Source organism: Oncorhynchus mykiss, chromosome 26 (genome assembly GCF_013265735.2).
Source record: "Oncorhynchus mykiss isolate Arlee chromosome 26, USDA_OmykA_1.1, whole genome shotgun sequence".
NCBI lineage: Eukaryota > Metazoa > Chordata > Actinopteri > Salmoniformes > Salmonidae > Oncorhynchus > Oncorhynchus mykiss.
Window position 1 is genome coordinate 8,950,779 of NC_048590.1, and position 12,876 is coordinate 8,963,654.

Here is a 12,876-nt window from a genome sequence, read left to right on the forward strand (position 1 = left end):
TCGCTGGCGATTGCAGCCATCCATCTTGGAGACAGTGTGTGCGTCATACCTCTGAAAACCAGGCTCAGTAGAACCTCTGGTCTGAATGAACTATGTTGAGGTGAGGTACATCCTGTCCTGGTATAACAGACAGGATGTTGAGGTGAGGTACATCCTGTCCTGGTATAACAGACAGGATGTTGAGGTGAGGTACATCCTGTCCTGGTATAACAGAAAGAATGTTGAGATGAGGTACATCCTGTCCTGGTATAACAGAAAGGATGTTGAGGTGAGGTACATCCTGTCCTGGTATAACAGACAGGATGTTGAGGTGAGGTATATCCTGTCCTGGTATAACAGACAGGATGTTGAGGTGAGGTATATCCTGTCCTGGTATAACAGACAGGATGTTGAGGTGAGGTACATCCTGTCCTGGTATAACAGACAGGATGTTGAGGTGAGGTACATCCTGTCCTGGTATAACAGACAGGATGTTGAGGTGAGGTACATCCTGTCCTGGTATAACAGACAGGATGTTGAGGTGAGGTACATCCTGTCCTGGTATAACAGACAGGATGTTGAGGTGAGGTACATCCTGTCCTGGTATAACAGACAGGATGTTGAGGTGAGGTACATCCTGTCCTGGTATAAAAGACAGGAAGTGGCTCTCAGTTTAAAGAACAACAACGTCCAGAGGAACCGAGGTGCACCAACTGTTATCACACCGGGAAATCAGATCATGGAGAAAGTGGAATCAAGGAGGAGGTTGTTTTAAATTAGATTAACTATTATGGGACACGGAGGGAATTGAATTGACTCACGGATAGGTCATCTCTACTGTTTACTTGATACCTTAGTTGGAACACACATTCAAATTCAGTTACTTAAAGCACTATGAGGCGAGAAGCAGAACCGAGAGGTGTGGAGTCGACAAAAAATAAATTGAGATTACTCCACACCTTAACCACCAAGAATCAAAAAAAGTCCACTCCATAAATCCTGGAAGGGTCCACCATAGCAGAACCGAGAGGTGTGTTATCAGAGCCAGAAATCAGAATCAGTGGAAGGAGGAGGGTGTTGTTGAGAGTAAACCATCCTTATTATGGGATGCCTGGTTAAAAGAATCAACTGACTATTGGATAGGAACATCATGCTCACTTCATGAACTTGAAAGGATGAATGAGAGTACAGAGTACTATAGACAGATGTATCAGTCTGAATAACAAGGAGAGAGTACAGAATATTATAGACAGATGTATCAGTCTGAATAACAAGGAGAGAGTATTATAGACAGATGTATCAGTCTGATTAACAAAGAGTACAGAGTATTATAGACAGATGTACCAGTCTGAATAACAAGGAGAGAGTACAGAGTATTATAGACAGATGTATCAGTCTGATTAACAAGGAGTACAGAGTATTATAGACAGATGTACCAGTCTGATTAACAAGGAGTACAGAGTATTATAGACAGATGTATCAGTCTGATTAACAAGGAGAGAGTACAGAATATTATAGACAGATGTACCAGTCTGAATAACAAGGAGTACAGAGTATTATAGACAGATGTATCAGTCTGATTAACAAGGAGAGAGTACAGAATATTATAGACAGATGTACCAGTCTGAATAACAAGGAGAGAGTACAGAGTATTATAGACAGATGTATCAGTCTGATTAACAAGGAGTACAGAGTATTATAGACAGATGTATCAGTCTGAATAACAAGGAGAGAGTACAGAGTATTATAGACAGATGTACCAGTCTGAATAACAAGGAGAGAGTACAGAATATTATAGACAGATGTATCAGTCTGAATAACAAGGAGAGAGTACAGAGTATTATAGACATATGTATCAGTCTGAATAACAAGGAGAGAGTACAGAGTATTATAGACAGATGTATCAGTCTGAATAACAAGGAGAGAGTACAGAATATTATAGACAGATGTATCAGTCTGAATAACAAGGAGAGAGTACATAATATTATAGACACATGTATCAGTCTGATTAACAAGGAGTACAGAGTATTATAGACAGATGTATCAGTCTGATTAACAAGGAGAGAGTACAGAATATTATAGACAGATGTACCAGTCTGATTAACAAGGAGAGAGTACAGAATATTATAGACACATGTATCAGTCTGATTAACAAGGAGAGAGTACAGAATATTATAGACAGATGTACCAGTCTGAATAACAAGGAGAGAGTACAGAATATTACAGACAGATGTATCAGTCTGATTAACAAGGAGAGAGTACGGAGGAGTATAGCGAATGAGTCTGCAGCTATCAGCAAACGGCCTGCACTACACTACACATTGGTCATCTACAACGCATCAAAAGACAATAAGTGTGTGTTAATAGGAATCTACATCCAATACGTCATTTTAATGTTGCCGATGCAGCTTTGCAACTTCAGAGGATTATTGAAGAGGCCCTGACCTACAGTATATTTCAAGAAAACAAATGGCCATTGGTTTTAAAAAAAAACAAACACACAAAAAAAAAACAAGCTCCTACAGGTTTTTAATTGTAAGCGGGGAGCGATTTCCTACCATAAGTCATTCTGGAAGGGCACTAGCAACCCTTCAGGAATTTCATTGCTTTAGAATACTGAGGCCAGCAAAAAAGAGAGAACAAGGGAGAGGGAGGGAGGGAGGGAGAGAGGGTGGGCGGGAGACAGAGAGGGAGGGAGAGAGGGTGGGGGAGAGGGCGGGAGGGAGACAGAGAGGGAGGGAGAGAGGGTGGGGGAGAGGGCGGAAGAGAGGGAGGGAGAGAGAGAGGGTGGGCGGGCGGGAGGGAGAGAGACAGAGGGAGAGAGGGCGGGCAGGAGACAGAGAGAGAGGGAGAGAGGGTGGGGGAGAGGGCGGGAGAGAGGGAGGGAGGGAGAGAGGGTGGGCGGGCGGGAGGGAGAGAGGGTGGGCGGGAGACAGAGAGGGAGGGAGAGAGGGTGGGGGAGAGGGCGGGAGGGAGGGAGGAAGAGAGGGTGGGCGGGAGGGAGGGAGAGAGGGTGGGCGGGAGACAGAGAGGGAGGGAGAGAGGGTGGGGGAGAGGGCGGGAGAGAGGGAGACAGAGCGGGAGAGGGAGGGAGACAGAGAGGGAGAGAGGGCGGGCAGGAGACAGAGAGAGAGGGAGAGGGAGAGAGAGATGGTGGGCGGGAGACAGAGAGGGAGGGAGAGAGGGTGGGCGGGCGGGAGACAGAGGGAAAGAGGGAGAGAGGGAGGGAGACAGAGAGGGAGACAGGGAGGGAGACCCAGATGAACTGTCTTTGGAGACGCTCCAAGTTACAGGCAACGCAGTGTGGACTGGAGACTAGGAGTTAGCTGAAAGCCCACAGACAAGGCAGTGTGGACTGGAGACTAGGAGTTAGCTGAAAGCCCACAGGCAATGCAGTGTGGACTGGAGACTAGGAGTTAGCTGAAAGCCCACAGGTAAGGCCGTGTGGACTGGAGACTAGGAGTTAGCTGAAAGCCCACAGGCAAGGCAGTGTGGACTGGAGACTAGTAGTTAGCTGAAAGCCCACAGGCAAGGCAGTGTGGACTGGAGACTAGGAGTTAGCTGAAAGCCTACAGGCAAGGCAGTGTGGACTGGAGACTAGGAGCTAGCTGAAAGCCTACAGGCAAGGCAGTGTGGACTGGAGACTAGGAGTTAGCTGAAAGCCCACAGGCAAGGCAGTGTGGACTGGAGACTAGGAGTTAGCTGAAAGCCTACAGGCAAGGCAGTGTGGACTGGAGACTAGGAGTTAGCTGAAAGCCCACAGACAAGGCAGTGTGGACTGGAGACTAGGAGTTAGCTGAAAGCCCACAGGCAAGGCAGTGTGGACTGGAGACTAGGAGTTAGCTGAAAGCCTACAGGCAAGGCAGTGTGGACTGGAGACTAGGAGCTAGCTGAAAGCCCACAAGCAAGGCAGTGTGGACTGGAGACTAGGAGTTAGCTGAATGCCCACAGACAAGGCAGTGTGGACTGGAGACTAGGAGTTAGCTGAAAGCCCACAGACAAGGCAGTGTGGACTGGAGACTAGGAGTTAGCTGAATGCCCACAGGCAAGGCAGTGTGGACTGGAGACTAGGAGTTAGCTGAAAGCCCACAGACAAGGCAGTGTGGACTGGAGACTAGGAGTTAGCTGAATGCCCACAGGCAAGGCAGTGTGGACTGGAGACTAGGAGTTAGCTGAAAGCCCACAGGCAAGGCAGTGTGGACTGGAGACTAGGAGCTAGCTGAAAGCCCACAGGCAAGGCAGTGTGGACTGGAGACTAGGAGTTAGCTGAAAGCCCACAGGCAAGGCAGTGTGGACTGGAGACTAGGAGTTAGCTGAAAGCCCACAGACAAGGCAGTGTGGACTGGAGACTAGGAGTTAGCTGAAAGCCCACAGACAAGGCAGTGTGGACTGGGGACTAGGAGTTAGCTGAAAGCCCACAGACAAGGCAGTGTGGACTGGAGACTAGGAGTTAGCTGAAAGCCCACAGACAAGGCAGTGTGGACTGGAGACTAGGAGTTAGCTGAAAGCCCACAGACAAGGCAGTGTGGACTGGAGACTAGGAGTTAGCTGAAAGCCCACAGACAAGGCAGTGTGGACTGGAGACTATGAGTTAGCTGAAAGCCCACAGACAAGGCAGTGTGGACTGGAGACTAGGAGTTAGCTGAAAGCCCACAGACAAGGCAGTGTGGACTGGAGACTAGGAGTTAGCTGAAAGCCCACAGGCAAGGCAGTGTGGACTGGAGACTAGGAGTTAGCTGAAAGCCCACAGACAAGGCAGTGTGGACTGGAGACTAGGAGTTAGCTGAAAGCCCAAATGTAGGTGGCAGAGAAGAGAAGAACGGGTAGTGCCCGCTGAAATTATTTACTACAAAAAATATGAAATACGCTTAATTTGGAAAGTAGTCAGACCCCTTGACCTTTTTCCCCCCCAAAATTACTTTACAGCCTTATCCTAAAATAGATTAAATACATTTTAAAAAATCCTCGGTGCATCAAAGCTGGGACCGAGAGACTGAACAACAGCTTCTCTCTCCGTAACGATTCTCGTCCTCTTCTTCTGACGAGGAGTAGCAAGGATCGGATCAAAATGCAGCGTGGTACGTATCCATAGTGATTTAATGAATAGAAAAGAACAAGAGAATCAAAATGAAAACCGAAACAGTCCCGAATGGTGCAAACACTGAAACGGAAAAATAAACACCCACAAAACACCAGGTGGGAAAAGGCTACCTAAGTATGATTCTCAATCAGAGACAACGAACGACACCTGCCTGATTTGACAACCATACCAGGCCAAACTCAAAAATCAACATAGAAAAACAAACATAGACTGCCCACCCCAACTCACGCCCAGAGAGAATGATTTATTTCATCACATTCCCAGTGGATCAGAATATTACATACACTCAATTAGTATTTGGTAGCATTGCCTTTAAATTGTTATGTCAAGCGTTTCGGGTAGCCTTCTACAAGCTTCCCACAATAATTTGGGTGAATTTTGGCCCATTCCTCCTGACAGAGCTGGTGTAACTGAGTCAGGTTTGTAGGCCTCCTTGCTCGCACACACTTTTTCAGATCTGCCCACAAATTTTCTATAGGATTGAGGTCAGGGCTTTGTGATGGCCACTCCAATACCTTGACTTTGTTGTCCTTAAGCCATTTTGTCACAACTTTGGAAGTATGCTTGAGGTCATTGTCCATTTGGACAATGCGACCAAGCTTTAACTGATGTCTTGAGATGTTGCTTCAATATATCCACATAATTTTCCTCCCTCATGATGCCATCTATTTTGTGAAGTTCACCAGTCCTGCTACCTCCCAAGTGCTTCACGGTTGGGATGGTGTTCTTCGGCTTGCAAGCCTCCCCCTTTTTCCTCCAAACATGACGATGGTCATTATGGCCAAATAGTTCCCTATTTGTTTCATCAGACCAGAGGACATTTCTCCAAAAAGTACGATCTTTGTCCCCATGTGCAGTTGCAGACCGAAGTCTGGCTTTTTGATGGCGGTTTTGGAGCAGTGGCTTCTTCCTTGCTGAGCGACCTTTCAGGTTACGTCGATATAGGACTCGTTTCACTGTGGATATAGATACTTTTGTACCTGTTTCCTCCAGCATCTTCACAAGGTCCTTTGCTGTTGTTCTGGGATTGATTTGCACTTTTCTCACCAAAGTATGTTCATCTCTAGGAGACAGAACGCGTCTCCTTCCTGAGCGGTATGATGGCTGCGTGGTCCCATGGTGTTTATACTTGCATACTATTGTTTGTACAGATGAAAGTGGTACATTCAGGCGTTTGGAAATTGCTCCCAAGGATGAACCAGACTTGTGGAGGTCTACAATTATTTAGGTCTTGGCTGATTTCTTTTGATTTTCCCATGATGTCAAGCAAAGAGGCACTGAGTTTGAAGGTAGGCCTTGAAATACACCCACAGGTACACCTCCAATTGACTCAAATTATGTCAATTAGCCTATCAGAAGCTTCTAAAGCCCTGACATAATTTTCTGGAATTTTCCAAGCTGTTTAAAGCCACAGTCAACTTAGTGTATGTAAACTTCTGACCCACTGGAATTGTGATACAGTGAATTATAAGTGAAATAATCTGTCTGTAAACAATTGTTGAAAAAAAGGACTTGTGTCATGCACGAAGTAGATGTCCTAACCGACTTGCCAAAACTACAGTTTGTTAACAAGACATTTGTGGAGTGGTTGAAAAATGAGTTAATGACTCCAACCTAAGTGTATGTAAACGTCCGACTTCAACAGTGAATGGTTTAACGTGAACAGCACTAGCTAGCTAGCTAAACTCAGCTCATCATCAGTGGTATCAAATACATCAAAAACATGGTTGGCAAATAGACAACGAGCTGTCTATATTGATGTGGTTACAATTACTAAACATTTGGATAAACAAATAATTTATGAAAACATGATGTGATATACGACAGGTTTGTGTTTCAGCAAAGTTGATGACGTCTTTTGTAACTTGCATCGGCCAACAGAAATTGCGTCCAAATTGCTTCGTGTGACACAGGTTTCAGACACATGGCATAAAGCCAAGGCTAAATGTGTAGAATTTCAGGAAATTAGCTTAAAAACAGCTATATTTTTACCAGAAAGGTAAGATGTTAACCTTAATTTCATGAAGTTGCAGCTGCTGGCTGGGCTTGGTTAAACTCATGAAGCTGCTGGCTGGGCTTGGTTAATCTAATGAAGATTGCAGCTGCTGGCTGGGCTTGGTTAATCTAATGAAGATTGCAGCTGCTGGCTGGGCTTGGTTAATCTAATGAAGATTGCAGCTGCTGGCTGGGCTTGGTTAAACTAATGAAGATTGCAGCTGCTGGCTGGGTTTTGGTTAATCTAATGAAGATTGCAGCTGCTGGCTGGGTTTTGGTTAATCTAATGAAGATTGCAGCTGCTGGCTGGGCTTGGTTTCCAATGGAGGAAGTGCTTTAACCCATTCTTAGTTTGTGAATTCTAAATTCTGTACTGGACTAGTTACACAGAGACTGCTGAGGGGAAAACCTGCTTATAATATGGGCCGGAATGAAGCGAATGGAATGGCATCAATGACCTGGAAACCATGGAAACCATGTGTTTGATACCATTCCACTGATTCCGCTCCAGTTATTACCACAAGCCCGTCCTCCCCATTTAAGGTGCCACCAACCTCCTGTGCTGTGTGACAATAATCCCTATGAGCACAAGAGACAGTACGTATTTTTCAACAGTTTTAGTCTTGTGCTCACTGGGGTAAGTAGCCATTGCAGCCTCAGTCCATAGTCGTCACGTGTTTCATTAATAAAGGGAAGTGCAATTAACTGTCTCCGATCCATTGAGTTAACATACGGATGGTAAAGCACGTGTACTGTAGAAAATAAACTTACTGTAGGATTTCTTTGCGCGTGAAGAATGTGCAGTCCTGGAAAGAGACAAAGGAACGTTAAAAATCCCGTTGGAATGAACAGACTAGACTAGCAGAACAAAGATAGTAGGTTTAAATGATTGGGCGGTGTGGCATCAGCTCTCATTTGATGCCAACCATTGGGCACTAAACCCTGGGAGTGTTTAGATGAGGTACTCCATGCTCAATGGGGTTTACCACAAATCAAAGCTTTTACGTGGCGTTATTATGAAACGAGCTCATTTATTCCTTTGTTTGGTGGTAACCAAACCTGTACACCTCAGCGATAATTTAGCGTGCGCTGGCAAATTGACACCCTATTTCATATACAGCGCACTACTTTTGATGAGGGTTCTGGTAATAGGGAATAGGGTGCCGTTTGGGATGAAATTGTACAGTATATAGCCAGTAGTCCACCTACCTGGGACTTCTCTCAACCACCCAACAATAAACAACTATAGCGCACGGAAAATGATCCGTGTGTAAGAGAAAGATACATTTGCCTGAAAATAAACTTATTTTCATTATTGTCATTTGCAATTCATCATGCCGGATTAATTTCCTGAGGTTTTCGATTAAAAATATGGATTAATAAACATAAATTGGCCTATCTAAACTACTTAATCCACACACAAAAAAATATTGTTGAATGTTACATGTATTTGATATGACAATATGGAAATTAAGTAGCCTAAATGAGATGAAGAAAAAAACATTTGAACACATTTTACCTGATATGCCTCGAACTGTTCATCAGTAAATATCGTTTGCTTATTACCCATCCTGGTTGAGTATTTTCCCCATCACACAGATACATTACATTGGACGTTCGTGACGTGCTTATTTCTGTTTCAGTCATTTAAAGACGACATCATCGCATTATCTTGTGAAAGATTCCATTCATAAAAACCCAACGTGGATTTAACGAACAAAAACGCGTTGATTAGAAATGCAAAATCTCAAAGAACAGGTGATTTTGTAAAGAGGTGTGACGAAAAAGACCAAATATATTCCTTCCCCTGCATCCTTGGAGCGGCAGCGTGGCGAGGGTAGGTAGGGTACCACTGACTCTGCCCTTGTCTCATCACTGGACTGTTTCAGGATGTTGCAGCCGATACAGTAGCCTACCGTCGCAGACCAAGACCAGCCAGCAGGCGGCGTCATTTAGGCAGCCAGGTGGTCAGATCTGTCCAGCTATGTGATGGGTTTCTATGGTATATGGTGCCACATTACGCTGCTTTTTAAAACACAATTAGAAGTTATATACAGTAAATCTAACGGAAGCTCCTGTATAGAGATCTAACGGAAGCTACTGTCTAGAGAGCTAACGGAAGCTACTGTCCAGAGAGCTAACAGATGCCACTATAGTTTTGAATATAAAAATATGAAGAAATATGGATTATATCCATAGAGGAATCTGTCATTTTAAAATGTAATACAAGTTTAAATGACTCACAGAGAAGATTACACAATACTAGTAAGGACAAATGTCAAAGACGACCTAGACTGGTAAATGTTAATAAATAGGCAAGTCCTTTGTACCAATGTACTTAGGATACTTACATGTAAAACATTAACAGAGAGACTGGATGGAAAATGTGTGAACTGTGAATGAACTGCCGCTTGCAGGCTACCGGTCTGTCTTTCTCTCTTCTCTCTGCAGATTTACAGAACATGAAATTAGCCACTATTTTATAGGAATAGGTGTCCTCATACCTGCAACCAATCACAGCACACAACCAATTAATTCTAACAGACCAATAAGCTCACAGTTCCAAATAACATGATTGCTGTAGTTCACTTATGGAGGTACATGCCCCTGTTACATGTGATAATTATATGGCCCCGAAAGTCTACATTTGTAGACTACTTTACATGTGGTAGTGATATGGCCCCTACAGTAGTACCCTACCTTACATGTGGTAATTATATGCCCCCTACAGTAGTAGCCTACCTTACATGTGGTAATTATATGCCCCCTACAGTAGTACCCTACCTTACATGTGGTAATTATATGCCCCCTACAGTAGTAGCCTACCTTACATGTGGTAATTATATGGCCCCTGGACTGTGATCACACAGTCCCCCGGAATAGCTGGTACTCTCATGCATGGTTCAGTGTTGCTTGCCTCAAAGCAAGCATAGAATACATTTAGCTCATCAGGTAGGTTCACATCACCTCAATACCATCAGATGAATCCTGGAAAATATTCCAGTCAGTGCTAGCGACAAAGTCCTGTAGCTTAGCATCAATGAGCGCCTCCTGTTTGAGTTTTTGCTTGTAAACAGGAATCAGGAGGATAGAGTTACGGTCAGATTTGCCAAATGGAGGGTGTGGGAGAGCTTTGAATGTGTCTCTGTGTGTGGAGTAAAGGTGATCTAGAGTTTTGTCTACTCTAGTTGCACATGTGACATACTGGTAGAAATGAGGTAAAAAATAATAATTTCAGTTCCACTGCAATAAAATCACTGGCCTCAAGAAGCGTCACCTCTTGATGAGCAATTTCATGTTTTCTTATGGCCCTATGCAGCTCGCCGATTGCGGTCTTAGTGCCAGCATCGGTTTGTGATGGTAAATAGACGGCTACAAAAAACATAGATAAAAACCCTGTGACCTTTAATAAAAGGTTAGACCCATAAAGGTCTGAATCTGTAGTCCTATAACAATAGGTTAGATCCATAGTCTGAATCTGTAGTCCTATAATAATAGGTTAGATCCATAGTCTGAATCTGTAGTCCTATAGTAATAGGTTATACCCATAAAGGTCTGAATCTGTAGTCCTATAACAATAGGTTAGATCCATAGTCTGAATCTGTAGTCCTATAACAATAGGTTAGATCCATAGTCTGAATCTGTAGTCCTTTAATAATAGGTTAGATCCATAGTCTGAATCTGTAGTCCTATAGTAATAGGTTATACCCATAAAGGTATGAATCTCTAGTCCTTTAACAAAAGGTTATACCCATAAAGGTATGAATCTGTAGTCCTTTAATAATAGGTTATACCCATAAAGGTATGAATCTGTAGTCCTATAACAATAGGTTATACCCATAAAGGTATGAATCTGTAGTCCTTTAATAATAGGTTATACCCATAAAGGTATGAATCTGTAGTCCTATAACAATAGGTTATACCCATAGTCTGAATCTGTAGTCCTATAACAATAGGTTAGATCCATAGTCTGAATCTGTAGTCCTATAACAATAGGTTATACCCATAAAGGTATGAATCTGTAGTCCTTTAATAATAGGTTAGACCCATAAAGGTATGAATCTGTAGTCCTTTAATAATAGGTTAGATCCATAGTCTGAATCTGTAGTCCTATAGTAATAGGTTATACCCATAAAGGTATGAATCTCTAGTCCTTTAACAAAAGGTTATACCCATAAAGGTATGAATCTGTAGTCCTTTAATAATAGGTTATACCCATAAAGGTATGAATCTGTAGTCCTATAACAATAGGTTATACCCATAAAGGTATGAATCTGTAGTCCTTTAATAATAGGTTATACCCATAAAGGTATGAATCTGTAGTCCTATAACAATAGGTTATACCCATAGTCTGAATCTGTAGTCCTATAACAATAGGTTAGATCCATAGTCTGAATCTGTAGTCCTATAACAATAGGTTAGATCCATAGTCTGAATCTGTAGTCCTATAACAATAGGTTATACCCATAAAGGTATGAATCTGTAGTCCTTTAATAATAGGTTAGATCCATAGTCTGAATCTGTAGTCCTTTAATAATAGGTTAGATCCATAGTCTGAATCTGTAGTCCTATAGTAATAGGTTATACCCATAAAGGTATGAATCTCTAGTCCTTTAACAAAAGGTTATACCCATAAAGGTATGAATCTGTAGTCCTTTAATAATAGGTTATACCCATAAAGGTATGAATCTGTAGTCCTATAACAATAGGTTATACCCATAAAGGTATGAATCTGTAGTCCTTTAATAATAGGTTAGATCCATAGTCTGAATCTGTAGTCCTATAGTAATAGGTTATACCCATAAAGGTATGAATCTCTAGTCCTTTAACAAAAGGTTATACCCATAAAGGTATGAATCTGTAGTCCTTTAATAATAGGTTATACCCATAAAGGTATGAATCTGTAGTCCTATAACAATAGGTTATACCCATAAAGGTATGAATCTGTAGTCCTTTAATAATAGGTTAGATCCATAGTCTGAATCTGTAGTCCTATAGTAATAGGTTATACCCATAAAGGTATGAATCTCTAGTCCTTTAATAATAGGTTATACCCATAAAGGTATGAATCTGTAGTCCTTTAATAATAGGTTAGATCCATAGTATGAATCTGTAGTCCTTTAATAATAGGTTAGATCCATAAAGGTATGAATCTGTAGTCCTATAACAATAGGTTATACCCATAAAGGTATGAATCTGTAGTCCTTTAATAATAGGTTAGATCCATAGTCTGAATTTGTTTCTCAACAGATGAAGCTAGCGTGGTGAACAAAGAGAAGGGAAGCCTGCCATCTGGTGGTGGACATATGTACTGTAGAATGGAGGGTGTATCAGTGGTGTCAAACTCATTCCACTCTTACCCCTCTACAGGGTTTCCCAAAGTCCGTCCTGGGCCCCCTGGGGGCACGTTTTGGTTGTTGCTTTAGCACTACACAGCTGATTCAAATGACCCAGCGTTGATTGTGTAGTCAATGCATCCAGGTGGGATCCCAGGACTGAGTTGGGAAAACCCTGTCCTATGAGCCTGCTGGTTTTCTGTTCTACCTGATAATTAATTGTACCCGCCTGGTGTCTAAGGTCTAAATCCGTCCCTGATTAGGGGTTTAAAAAAAACCCGCAGTGGATCTGGCTTCCATGTCCAGAGTTGAGTTTGAGGGGCCTAGTGTCTGCTGGTTTCATTAGTTGTTCCTTTAAATGAAGACCTAGACAACCAGGTGAGGGGAGTTCCTAACTAATTAGGGACATTAATTCATCAATCAAACACAAGGGAGGAGCGAAAACCCGCAGACACTCGGCCCTCT

General features: G+C 42.9%; 1 protein-coding gene across 1 annotated transcript in view; it reads right to left on the reverse strand.

The window, feature by feature from the left end:
- The window catches only part of LOC110499813 (calcium and integrin-binding family member 2-like), a 51,785-nt gene extending 42,848 nt beyond the window's left edge, over positions 1–8,937 (reverse strand). Inside the window, exons 1-2 of the mRNA XM_036964333.1 lie at positions 8,595–8,937; positions 7,847–7,881 (exon numbers count right to left, since the gene is read on the reverse strand). Of these exons, the coding sequence (XP_036820228.1) occupies positions 7,847–7,881; positions 8,595–8,645 (86 nt within the window). The 5' untranslated portion in view covers positions 8,646–8,937. The remainder of the gene's footprint in view (positions 1–7,846; positions 7,882–8,594) is intronic.
- Positions 8,938–12,876: the final 3,939 nt, after the last annotated feature.